The sequence below is a fragment of the Pinus tabuliformis genome, chromosome 5_1 (genome assembly GCF_031772625.1).
Source record: "Pinus tabuliformis cultivar Carrire ecotype Pingquan chromosome 5_1, CPIR1, whole genome shotgun sequence".
In the NCBI taxonomy this organism is placed as follows: Eukaryota; Viridiplantae; Streptophyta; class Pinopsida; order Pinales; family Pinaceae; genus Pinus; species Pinus tabuliformis.
In genome coordinates, this window is record NC_142305.1 from 239942567 (window position 1) to 239956569 (window position 14003).

The 14003-nt window shown below is 39.7% G+C and overlaps 1 protein-coding gene across 2 annotated transcripts in view; it reads right to left on the reverse strand.

Annotated features, from left to right (window-relative positions):
* LOC149164297 (uncharacterized) overlaps positions 1-8510 on the reverse strand; it is a 229489-nt gene extending 220979 nt beyond the window's left edge. For both annotated transcript variants that reach the window (XM_089432028.1, XM_089432029.1), the window contains exon 1: positions 8354-8510. In XM_089432028.1, the coding sequence (XP_089288154.1) occupies positions 8354-8464 (111 nt within the window). In that variant the 5' untranslated portion in view covers positions 8465-8510. The remainder of the gene's footprint in view (positions 1-8353) is intronic.
* Positions 8511-14003: the final 5493 nt, after the last annotated feature.

Genomic DNA, 14003 nt, shown 5'->3' on the forward strand with positions numbered 1-14003 from the left:
GTGGAAAGACCCTATGATGTGGGTCCTGTTGGACGATGAGCTCTGGGAGCTCTGGGGGGCTTTGGGGATAGCTTCTCGGAGCTATAAGCACTCATAATGCTTCTGCCCCACCCTTGTGATTATTGAGCTGGTTCGCCACTCATTTAATCTGTGCCCCGTATGCATCCTACCCATTGAGTTCAGGGCTCATGGGAAGTACCTCTCATTTGGCCAATGAGGTGTGGAAAAGCTAGAGACTATTAGCAAAGACTGATGGACGCATCAGAGATTGTCGTACTCTCTATCTAGGATGGCATGGTCCAACCACTTGATCTGGGATCAAGATTTGTGAGGTCTGGGACCTCTGGACTGATTATGTCAGTCGGGGAATGATGTCTTTGTGACTGACCCACTTCTGTTCTGAAATAAAGAAGCCAGCAAAGCAAGTTTCGGCGGGATGACTCACGATGTTAATTGCACTAATAGATGGAGTTCTCCCTAGTTGAGAGGGAGTGTTAAAATTGGACAACTAGGTCCAAACTCCATGTTCTGATGCTCAGATTAAGAGGCTAATATTTTTGTTGGATTCCTCTTTCTGAGAGGTGTAAAATCCATATAAAAATAGTCTTAATCCGATGAGCAGAACTTATATTTTGAATTTATTATTCTTAATAAATTATATGTGCAAGGTCAGCCAGTTTTGTAATGTAGGCTCACATGCCCAACAGATGTGTCACACACCCTCATTGATGGATATATATATACAGGAAAAGTTGGAGAGAATTTGAACACATCACAACTCACATCTTCCTCTCTCATCCTAAAAGTACGAGCTACCAGGAGGGTTGTTGTGACACATGCTGGGCTGGCTGACCAAAGGAGACTTTGCTGGTTGAAGCATCCTGTTGACCGCCGAAATGAACACATTCATTTTTCTTGTTTCTGATTTGTCTTCTGTAAGATCTGCTTATATGTTCTATCTGCATTTTGCTTATCTACTTGTATGATTGTTGTGAGAAAAGTGAAATTGCTCTTAGCATAGAACATCTACAAAACTTTACATCAACACTCTCCAAGCTCCCAATCAAACTCACAAAAACTCCAAATGAGATGTGTGAGGCAAATGAGAGGCACAAGCTCCTTTTAAAGGCTTGGAGAGGGTGTTTTTGGAGGGAAACAACCCTTATTTTCCCTCCAAAACACCCTAGAAGCTTCCTAAATTGCGCTGCATGGGTCCTTCGCGGCCTTGGCAGCTAACCAGTCGGTTTAGGATGGAACCGCCCAGTTTGACCATAAACCAGCCGGTTTGATCATAAACCAGTCGGTTTGACCATAAACCAGTCGGTTCCGCCCTAAACCGGCCGGTAAGCACCGATTTTTGTGGTTTCTGGGCGAAGGGAGGGGTCAAAACCGGTTTTTCTGTCGGTTTGACATGATCGGCTAGTGAACCGACCAGTTTGACTGGATACCGGTTCAAACCAGCCGTTTTTAAAACACTGGATATAGGGAAATCACTAGAATTAATGAGTCAGTGATAGGATAGGTAGTGATTTCTAGAGCCCATTCACTAGAGAGACTCAAATAATAGGGCTTACTTGCTTTAGAAGCAAGGTGAAGGGATCTCTAAGAAAGGCTCAAGGGAGGCTTAGACCTAGGGATTAGGGGTATTCTCCAAATAGAGGATGTCCTAGACCTAAGACTCTTCTATAAACTAGGTTTCTAAGTGGCCTTGTGAAATAAGGAATGGTAGAGATGTGGGACCACAAAGAAGCCCAAAGGCACGAAAACAAGACCTAAGATTTCGGGTGAATCTTCAAACAAAAGATCTAGGTCAAGCAAGGGAAAAGAAGGGATCAATGTTAAGTGAACTTCCTTTGATTTTTCTAGCATAGGAGATCCCTTAGAATGTCGCTAACCTAGAAGAACCTAAATCCAAACAATTTTGGATCAAGGGCTTGGTATATCCATAGACCGACTGTGGGAATGATCTCTAATTCCCTGTCACAATCATGAATTCCCTATTAGGCACAGATTCCCCAACTCTTTGCAATTGATCTCTAAGATGATATATCCTCATTATGTAGGATTGCATGTACTCTCCTTTGTTCATCTTAATGTCTTTGAGTTGATCTTTTGAGGAGATGATTTCATTCAAATTGTTGACTTCATACATGCCAGCTATCTTATCATACATGTCCTTAGACTTCCTCAAATTTCCAACATATGCAAGTAAATTATCTTGTAAACCATCAGCTATAATTTGTTTTGCTTTCAACTCACCTTTCTTGTATTTGTTCTTGGCAGCAGCGGAAGCATTCTCCAGAGGCTCGGGTACTTTTCCTTGAATGTATTCCAAAACATCATTGTTATCAGCTATGATCTCCAACCTGACTTTCCATGCAGCAAAATTGGATGAGTCACCCAACTTCTCATTTTCCTTGAAGAAGGAAGACATCTTGACTTGATTAGATTGGCTCCTTCAACTTTCCCAAAGATGATTGCTTCAATGCTTGTCTCCTTTTGGGCTTGTCCTTCACCTTAGCTCTAATACCATGTTAAATTTTTAGATTGTTCTATGTTGTATCAATTACTTTAGCCCAATTCAATACTTCAATTAGCAATCTTTTCAATAACAATTAGTCTTTCCAATCATCAACAGTAATTGAAGATAGAACAATAAATGCAATGACAAAGGAGACAACCAACACACCAACAAGATGATGAAAACTTGACTAAACTAAGAGGGAGGGTGAATCAGTTGAGTATATTCATGGACATTAAAATTCTTTTCATTAATCTCATTAACTGAAACATTGCATGAGCAACTTTACAAATAATGACCAGCGTATTGAATATGTGAATAGAAGGTGATAAACTAACCAAATCATCACATCAGCACATAATAACAACACATATTGACACCAGATATATGTGGAAACCCATAACGGGAGAAAACCACAATTTTATTACTGTTGTGATGCAAAGGCAAGCTCCTACTCCTTATTACATCTGATTTTCTGTAGGCTACAACCCACAGGAGGCTCCTACCTCAACAGGATCCAACCTGATGTTTATCAAGCCACTACTTGAAAGGAGACTACCATCTCCTGATGCAAACAAGAAATAACAATGTGTTGGTTTACCTGGTCATAAATTTTGCATATCTCCATCTTCATTTATGCATCTTCTTCCCTTCAAATCTGCTTCACATAAGCTTCATATGTGCTAGGTAACTAATGCATAATAGCTCAATCAACTCTCACACATTCTCCCACTCTCTAACCCTTCAATGCCTTCCAAAATCACATATTTTATAAAGATAGTTTGTTGGTTGTTTGTATCCCACATAGGAATATGAAGTGAATAGGCTTGACTCTTTGCCTTCCACTCATTCGTTTCCAAACTCTTCACAAAAATAAATAATCCATCCAATATTAATTTCAGCCACATGTAATGATTAAATGCATCAACCTAATGCCAACATCAAATAACAATATTTATCATTAATGCATCACAACAATCTTTGCAACATCTTTGCCTTTTCCTTGGAGTCTTGCCTTTGCATCACAACAATTCAACTCAATCAACAATTTCACATCACAACAAATTCTTCAATATAGCAATCTCTGCAACATTATCAAAACATTTCAATGTATCACAACTCCTCCTTCTTTTGCTCCTTTTCATTGTTGATCTTGTTCATTAGTGTATACATTGCCTTCTTGTTTCTCCTTTACCTGTTGTTTCTCCTTCATTGTTCCTTGTTGCTGCTCCTTCATTGTTCCTTGTTGTTGCTCCTTTGCCTGTTGCTTCTCCTTCATTGTTCCTTGTTGCTGCTCCTTTGCATCTCATCTTTTGTTGCTTCCTACTCCTTTGCCTTCTTTTGTTGCTTGTTGCTCCTTGCCTTGCTACCTCTTCGCTGCTCCTTTTCCATCACATATTTGCTTCTTTGTCGCCTCTTTACTGCACTTTTGCCTTCTTTGCCTTCTTTGCCTTGTTGTTGCTCCTGCATACCTTGTTGCTCCTGTTGCTCCTTTGCCATCAATGACAATAATACCAACACAAGAGACACCAAGTTTGGTCAAAGACCAAGGAAAAACCTACTATGGGGAAAACACTTTGAAATTCTCCTTCTACTAGATTGTCATAAAATTTTCAACAGAGAGTACAATGAGCCCAAGACAATATCATCCAGAAAAACAACCCAATAATATTCAGAAATATGTTTCCAACATCAAAATATATCAGAGACAACTTTTCTTGTTTGCGGTCAACTTCAGTCAACGGTCAAATATGAGTCAAACTTCCCGGTCGCATGGAGGAGTTATGCGAGCGACTGAAGGCTTCCAGTCGCTCCCTTGAGCCTGCGAGCCAGCGACTGTGGTCTAATTTGTTCTGTGACAAGAAGCCAGCAACTATAACCCTAAAACAGATGCAAGTCTCAGGCCCTGTAATTTCGGACTTTAGCAAACTTCTTTTGTCGTCCCAGCCTTAGACCTATGCGAACCAATCAATGAAGAAGTGAAGAAGAAGATGTTTGGTGATGACCAAATGAGCTTGAGGTCACTTGAAATTGTAGGCTTCCATGGGTGTCCAATTTTCTTTAGGGTCGACCTGTCCAAAATGTGCATATATGGGCTTTTCTTCATAAATACACTTTCCCTTGTCCAAATTTGATGATCTTTAGGTCGATTTTGGTCCTTTCAAAAACAGGAATTCAATGCATTCATCATCTCCATCAAATGAGCTATCCAAAGTGGAATTTGACCGTAGTCACATCATTTAACAAACTAGTGGAAGGTTAGTTGTGCAGTGGGACTTCAGTCTAACTCAGTGATCATCCAGTTAATTGATCAATCAAACCAAAATAGCTAGTGCATGCAAAGAATTCGAGTTCCCCAGTTGTGGTGGAGATTCCAAGGTAATGTAACATCAATTGTAAACTAGTCTTGAGTGTACAGGTGTTGCATGCAGTCAAATGATCAACCTTGGAAATTGCGCAATCATTTTGGAGGAAATTTCTAAATAATAGGGGCCTAATTTCCTCGGGAATTGCGCAAGGAAATAGGAGCTCACACAGAGGCAAAAATTGCCTAATTTCCTCGGGAATTGCGCAAGGAAATAGGAGCTCACGCAGAGGCAAAAATTGACTAAGTCTGGGTCATAGCTTCTTAGTGAGCAATGAGAGAGGTTACACTTGTAGGTTGTGCTCAGTTGAGCAAAGCAATTGTAATACATCTCTATTCATCGGATTAATGCAAGCATGTAAAGGGGTTTTTAGCAAATTGCTTTCCCCTGGAAAAAATATTGTGTGCATGTGTGTTATTTCTTATTGCATGTTTGTGATTGATGTTCTAAATTGTAAATTGAATTCTACAGAGCAGTAGAGTAGGTTTGTGTCTTGTGATTTTGATTAAAATTTCATGAGCAGTTGCAAATCTACACCATAATTTCTACAAAAAGGGTTTGGTGTGCCGTACAGAATAGGTTGTTTAGACAGTAGGGTCGCAGTGCATAAGAGCCATAAAATACTCAGAGCAAGAGGTCTTAGGTCAATGCCATAGCGAAAACTTTAACGTGGTTCTAGAACTACCTTGAAAACTAGACCCAAGACAAAGGAATATGACTCTAGATTGATGTCGAAATTTTCTGCCTATAGAACAAGTCAAACAACATAGCCCAATAGTATTAACCATAAGCACAAAAACTTCATGAGATTCGCCCTCTTCCACAGGGTAGTCACAACTACACAAGGGTCACAAATGCTTAGAAGATGTCAGCGCATTAGATTACCTTTGAGGACTAAAGTACTCTTATATTTATACAAATTGTGGATGCATTTTAGAAGAGACAGACTTGCCTTTAGAGGAAATAATTGACTTTTTTTTTAAATGAATTTTAAATTTATTTTGGAGCTAAAATTTCCCACCTATTTGGATCCATGGATATATTAATAAAATTTGCCTTAGATCCTTAAAAATTAAATTTAATAAAGCATTCTTCTTGTCCCTATGGCTATTCAATTATATGTTGCCACATCATCTATATGTTGGGATTTTTTACCACAAGAATTATCCTTTCAACCATAATGACTTTCTTCTAAGCCCATGAACCAATGACAGACTACCATGTCACCTAATTTAGGTTTTGACCACATGATGGGGATTTTTAACTTTGACTGGGCATATCTCCCAAACCGCAAGGACCCTCTTGACGTGCCACATACCATCGGAATCGGTATGACAAGGCGAATCCAACAAAGGTGGTCACGGAGGTAGATTCATTAATCTTCATCCTCAAAATCTTCAACAAGTGCGGGGTGTCTAGGGCTTCTTGACCTATGAAGCTTCCATTAATGTAATTCAAACCAATATTAAGAGTGTTCAAGGATCGATGTTGGAATCAATGACAACACCGTTCAAAAAAGATCAAGCATTGACCTTTCCACAAAGGCAACTACACCTTAAAATTTTCCCAAAACCTAAGTTTCCCACTTTTCTCTAATTTTTTTGCCCTTTAACGCAAGCCACCAGGCTAGGGTTAGGGCCGAATTCAACTAGGGTAGGTGTATTTTGCCCAAGGAAGGGTTCTACATGTGGTTGGTAACTCATTTCCTCAAAATCACACCTTTTCCACGGTGAAATCCTCCTTTTTAGGGCTAATGTCACAAGCCTTAGGCAATTTTGCCCTAGGGTACACCCTAATCTAGCCCTAAGCTTTAACTTGGGACTTTTGAAGACTTGATGTCCCTAATATTGATCATATTCATCCTATCAAGCATTTTCTTGGCCTTCTTTACCTTGGTAAGCTTGTTAACATTGCTTATTCACTAAACCCTAGGTCACTTATGCCCTAGATAGGTCTTTGGAAGGTACGTTTTGCCTTGTTTGTGCTAGTTTGAGCCTTATCCTTAAGTTTAGTGCCTTTCCTTGGAGTGCCATTGTCACCTCCTTGCCTTAGCTTAGAATATCCATTACGTGACCAACAAAAGGAAGCCTCTCTTTTGGTGCAAATCCACTAAATGGCATGAGGCGGTGATTGTGGTGACATTGGGCCCCACCTCATAGTGTTGTCACTTGGTCTAATCCTTGTGAGGCCTCTCATAAGACTTGCTAGATTTTGAGCAACAAGGTCTAAACAAAAGAAGCTTGGGCCAAGCTGACAATGGGTCTCTGCCTGGTCTGTCCATCCAGCAAGCTGTCAAGACCTTAGCAACCCCACTAATCAGATGGGTAACAAGCCCTAAACATTAATAACACAAAATCTAAAACATTTAAATTATGCTTATTCAAATAAATGTTTGCTAAACAATTAATATCATTTACAAAATAATAATAAGGAAGATGATTTATAATAGTGGTTTAGGACCATTGATTGATGAATTTTTTTTTTTAATAAATAAAATTTTATTTCAAAGTCGTATGGTTGGTTTCAAACATAAACTGCAGACTTCAGCCACTCAGGGACACGCCCATTTCAGGCAGGCCATGCCGAGTTTAAGAATGGAAAACATTTCACAAAAAGAAGCTACGAGTTCAGAGAAGAAATAGGATTGAAACCACAATGTTATGTTGTGGGTTGCTACCTATTTGCAATTGCTCCACTCTACCAGCACGGCATATTTAGAACTAATTTGCAGAATCCCCTGGGTCAGTGCGACTACTGGGGTAACAGATTATATCCCTGGGATGGTGTGTACCTCCAAGCAAATTCAAAACTTGGGCATCTAATAACTGCACAGTTATGTTGCAGCCTAAGCATTACTAACACAAAATACCAAAAGTAGCAATTTATAGCTTTTCAAATAAATAATTAGTGAACAACAATAAGGAAGATGAATTCCAAAAATAGTTTAGAAATATTGCTTGGATAAATTAAATGGCATTTCAAATCCTTTATAATCTGCCTTATAGTTGGTTTCAAACATAAAATGCTGACTTCAGAAACTCAAAAACAGGTCCATATTGCTTGCTGGCCGACTATGCTGATTTTAAGAATGAAAAGCATTTCACAAAAGCCTGCAAGTTCGCCGAAGAAAGAGGATTGAAACTACAATTCTATTTTGCTACTTATTTGCAATTGCATATTTCAAAGAGGTAGCAGCTCCCACAAGAGAAAATTGCACTACTGTCACAGACAATGGAAATCCTAGGTTATGTAAAGGTCAACAGAGATATGAACCACAGAAACCCCACAACAGTTTATTATGCCATCTGAGATTGGTATAAATTATTTCTACTTCTATTACTTTTTCTTCTGTTCTCCTGACAAATCATGGTGCAATTCCATTTCAAAAATAGTGGGTTGCATATTCTGATAAGCTGGTGTTGCACATTGCAGAAAAATGGAAAATCAGATAACAATATCAACGTACATTGGGTGTGCTGTCAATGGAGGCAGAGGCGATCAAACGTCTACGTGGAATTTGAGGGTATGTAAATTTTGTGAGGGGAAGTTGCGTTGAAGTTGGATGAAACAGCGCCATATTCTCCGCTGCGAGTCAGCTTCTAATGCCCTTGCTATTTATCGGTTGTTTTATTTTCATTATTTGTATGTTTATTTATTTTATTTTATTTGCCGGTGTACTTATCTTAATATAAAGATATGCCACATGATGGATTGGAATTTGTGGAGCATGTTGCCTCATACTCACTGGTTTTTTTTGGCAGTGTCCAAAGTTGAATTCGTGAAGATTTAGTTGTGTAGTTCTGCGTTTGATTATGTTGGTAGGTGGGTATATTTTCCAAATTGAACATTAATGTGGGTTTTTTGTTTTTTTTAATGGAAATAGTTTTTATTATGGTGGTTTTATTGATTTTTATAAGTTTTGTAGGATTATATTTTCATCGTGTTTAATTTCTCAATTTCGATTGGAGGATAGCACAAGATTTGAACCTAAGATTGTTGGTTCACTTAGATTTGATTTCCACCGTCATTATCAATTGCTATCCCAAAGTGGATGTGGTTTTTTTGTTTTTAATTTTTATTTGAATTCTTTAATTTTTTAATTTACTAGGTTGAGTAAAAAAGGTTTCAATTCACTAATGGATGTTATTATTAAGATTGTGTAAAGCTTGGTGAGTTTGGATGTTCTTTAAGATTAATTCCCTGCTTCCATCCTCAACCTTCTCTATAATGTTTAACCCTGAGACCTAGCAAAAACTAAACCGCTCACAAACCAACTAATCTAAACCCCTAGTTGATTTTTTTTGAATTTGTCATGTTTCCAATTCTGTTTGGCTTTTGGCCCAGGCCTTACAAAAACCCAAAAAGTTCTCAGAGATACTCATCTGCGCAGAGGTTCTTGAAGAAACAGAATGCTCCCTCCGAGTCCTTAGGCTTGTAGTGCGTGGTTGGAGGTTGTACACGCAACTTCCACCGGATGAACAACGAAGGCTATGTCCAGTAGCAAGCTTTCTGGGTGGCCTTCAGCAATTTTCAGCAGTTTTCAAATCCAAAGGTAAGAGTCTAGCCACCCATTGGTGCAATTGTTCCTAAGTATTTCTATAACATATTCGCATAATCGCATTTTTGGCCGCATAGAAAGGAATTGCGACTTGTGAAGGTCGCATAGTTGCATCTTTGGTCAGGCCGCATTTTCCGATGACATCTCTAAGACTCTAAAATGTGATTTTGCGACTAGTTGCAAATATGGTGGAAAGATAAGTTTCGTCTTTCAAGAATGCAACTGCTTGCTTGGAGGGTTCTGGAGTGTAGCACCGAGTGGGAAGAATGATACCATAAGCTAAGGGCGAAGCGCCTGATCACCCACTTTGCCACTACTACCGCTACCGTCATTTTTCCTGTCGATCTCCTCCCTTCTTCCTTCTTCCCTTCTGTCGAACAATCACAAGTGTCTCATCAAATCCCTCGTTCGAAAGAAAACTTTTGCACAATCTCGGAGCATTCGCAATATTCAGCAACGAAGGCTATGTCCAGTAGTGAGCTCTCTAGGTGGCCTTTAGTAGCTTTCAACAATTTTCAATTCCAAAGGTAAGAGACTAGCCACCCATTGGTCCCACTGTTCCTAAGTATTTCTAAAACATATTCTCATAGTTGCATTTTTTAACCAAGCCGCATTTTCCAGGAACATCTCTAAGACTCTAAAATGCAATTTTGTGACTAGTTGCAAATAAGGTAGAAAGGAACTACGACTTGTGAAGGTCGCATAGTCACATTTTTTTGGCCAAACGCATTTTCCGGTGACATCTCTAAGACTCTAAAATGCGATTTTGCGACAAATATAGTGAAGAGAGATAACGAGCTTGTCCAAGTCGTATTGTGGAAGTGTGACTGTTCAAGTTCATCCGCCAGGGTTGTTGGTGAACCCAAAGAAATATTTGTTGCTCTGCCATCAAATTCCTGACACAACAAAATTAGAGTTTATTCCTTTGCCATTAATCTTCTGCTTTTGGGTACACAACCATCTCACAAATGATCTTAACCTCTTCAAACAAACAAACATCATAGTAATGTCCAAATCAGTTCTAAGATAAAAATCATTGCAAGCTTGGGGAAGACCCCACCACATCGCACAACACATTTTCTAAAGGCTCTTAATACTCCTTTGAATAACCCTTCATCGTTGCCCTTGGATCATCATAGATTGTTTTCAAGATACATAGGTTGTGTGAGCAGAGCAATGTGATCAACATTGAGAGCAACGAGCAGTGAACAGTGAGCAGTGTGAGAGTAGGGAGCTTTTATGCAATAGAAGTATCGAGCAGCGATAACCTGAACAGCAGGGAGCAGTGTGAAGTAATCTTGGCATTTTATAGACCTACATATTTCTCGAAACAGGTTGGACGACAAATGCTTTCAAACATGACAAAGGAACAAGAAATTTTAGAACATGTGGAGACAAATGATTTAGGACAAGTGAAAATTGTCTCATCCGCCAAAGCTGGGAAGTGGGTTTGGGTCAATGCCAAACAATATCGGGGCATTTTAAAATGAAGAATAGTCCGCCTAAAATGGGAGCAAACAAGGAAGAAACGGTCTACAAAAGAAAAGTACTCAAGCCCTTCGCAAAAAGCACTCAAATAAGTCTCCTCTACAAGCACGTGGCAACAAGAAGTCTAGAGGAAGAGGAAAATTCATTGATGATTCTGCCTTATATAGTCCCACATCCACACCGCTCACATGGTCATCTGATCTTAATGTGAAAGAATTGTTAAATGCAAAACAAAGGTTGGAGGTTTTAGAAGCTAAAGGGCAGGAAAGAAATCCTAAAGTTCATATAATAACAGCTGAGAACAAGGCTTTAGCAGAAAGTAATGAAGTTTTATAAGAACAAGTGGCATTCCTACAGGAAGCTCTCCTGATAGGGAAGACAGAATGGCAACGCATGAAGGCGGATGTGCAAAACATAAATAAATATGTAGTGGAAAGTACAGAGGTGGTGAATGTGAAATCATCCCAGGATAAAAGGAAAATGATTGCCCAAATAAACAACCATGAAGTGAATGCGAGAGAAGAAACGAAAGGAGATTCCACCAAAGTTTCGAAAACCTGGGCTCAAGTTATTAGCAATTCTGCTAATAAGGAAGGAGAAACAAATATTCAGGTTGACAACATGCAAGATAGTGAAGGCAAGGAAGACAAAATAGTGTAGCAAATATAATTATTAAAGGGGTGAAAGACTATGGGAAAAATGAATGTACTCTTGACCTTGCAAGAGATTTCTTGAAAGACAATTTGTTATGGCAAGGACAAATATGCCAAGCATGGAGGGTGGGTAAGTTTCACGGGGAGAGGGCTAGGCCCATAAAAGTCATTATGCCTAGCTTGTGTGATAAATATATCATTCTAAGCAAGAAACATCTCTTGAGGGGTTCCCGTTTTTTCCTAGAAAAAGATTTAACTGTAAAACAACTGGAGGAAAGAAGGGAGGAAATTTTAAAGGTTAGGGCAGCAAGAGATGAAGGCAAAAGAGTATGGATTTATAAAGGCAAATTTTTGATAGCGTGATTTGGACCTCCTTCCAAAATAGAGCAGCAAGATGGTAATAAAGAAGAGGCAACAAACTATTCAACAAGAAATTAGAAAGCAGGGTCAGTATGGGAAAGCAGGGACGAAGACTCAAATGTGAGTCTTGCATGTCAAAATAAATAGCAATCAAGTCATATCTAGGTTTCCATAAGATTAGTTTGTTGGAACTCTAGAGGTAACCCATGGAGACGAGGACCTGGGTTAGGGCCTACTGCGGAAGATAGAGACATAATTTGCCTCATAGAAACACATGAGCATGAAGGGTGATCCAAGATCTTTTGCTTATAGATGTATTAAAGAATTACATGCATAAATTGTAGCTTAAACATAGAAATTTAATGTGCACATGAGAGAAGAGGAGAAAGACATAAAGCATGAAAGAAGACAACAAAACTTGATAACAGAGTTCGTCTGACTTGGACTACGTCTCCGGGCCCTGTTCGATCAATGGGGAAGCCTTCATTCATTAAGTGGCATTAGAAAGAAGAGTACAAGCATCAGCTACAAAAAAGGAGTTTTATACCTCCATACTGAAAAATGGCCAAAAAATGTAGAACTCTGATGGAGAAACGAACAACGCCACAACACCATTGCATTCGTGGCGTCGAGAAATGTTGAAACCATATAAAATTTGTCGAAATCTGACGAAGTGAAAATCTGGCCCTCCTGCAAAAATCTGCCTCGAACTACGTGCGCTCCCTCCTCTGCCTTGGGCGCACTGATGAACTGAGTGTTAAATAGAAAACAGGCTGACAGATTTCTCAAGAATTTCGTTGGCTAAGTTGGTTTAAGATTCGTTTGGTATGGAGGAGGTAGGGCGGTCAAACCCCGCCTCCTCCTTTTTTTACATAACAAATCTTTATTTTTAACAAGGGTCGCGCAAGGCCCGCCTTGGGCGGCTCGCCCACCCCACCTCCGCCAGCACCGTTGCATTTAAGTACATGGTGTCAGGCTGTCAAGATTGGGTCCGGGCCCCAAGGACCGGCCCACCCAAAAACCTCTGTCTTATTTTGTTTTCAACGGTCCTGTGGGAGAGGCCAGGGGTCATGGCCCGCCCCTCCACCAATATATATTATTGTTATGATTTGGGGTGGTTCCGTGGGAGGGGCCAGGGTTAGTGGCCCGCCCCTCCACTAAACATTGCTTGTGGTACGGGTTGGGGTGGTAGGGTTGGTGGCCTGCGACCCCTTTTTTTAATAATTTTTTGTTATATGAAACCATATGCCTTTTTTGAAAAATCGGATTTTTGATCGAAGGAGTCATTTTAACCAGGCGACAATTTCGCCCGGAATCTAGCCAGAGTTGGCTGGATTCCATCTGCCGGAAAAGTTCAAATTGTGCCTTTGTTATCCTGCCCAGTCAGCAAAAAGTCAACCCAACTTTGACTGCCTCTATCTCCTTCATCCGGACTCGGATTGGAGTGTCGTTTGCACCGTTGGAATCAGGGCGACGAGCACTTCGATCTGATGTCAAGTTAATCATCTTTCTGCCACTTTGAATTTTGAGCCTTTTCCATGCCACTGATGTCTGGAGATCCACCTATATCAAAGGGTGAAAGACACCTCTGTTTGAAGGATACTGGAAGATGGCAATATGGAACAAGGCAGCAGGGAATGGCTCTTGGGCATGGGGGTATCATGGTTTTAGTAAGGGAGAAAGAAGGTTGTCTTCAGTTAGAAAAAGAAGACTCAAATAAGCAATTCATTTGGTTTAAAATAGAAAAAAATGGAAAACACATCAGAATTGCAGCATGCTATTTTGTGTCGCAGGTTTCAAAAATATAAAAAGGTAGAGGGCTTGACCCCAAAGATCCATTTGCAGCGTTAAAAGTGGATATTGAAACATATTCGCAGCTAGGTGAAGTCCTTATAGTGGGTGATTTCAATGCTAGGACTGCAAGTGAGCAAGCTAGCATTCTTTGTTGTAAAGATGATTATGACCCTATTGGGCTTACAGAAGAAAGTAATCATCAGTGGCAAAGAATTTCATAGGACAAGGGCTGCAATCTCTTTAGTGAACAATTGTTTACTCTA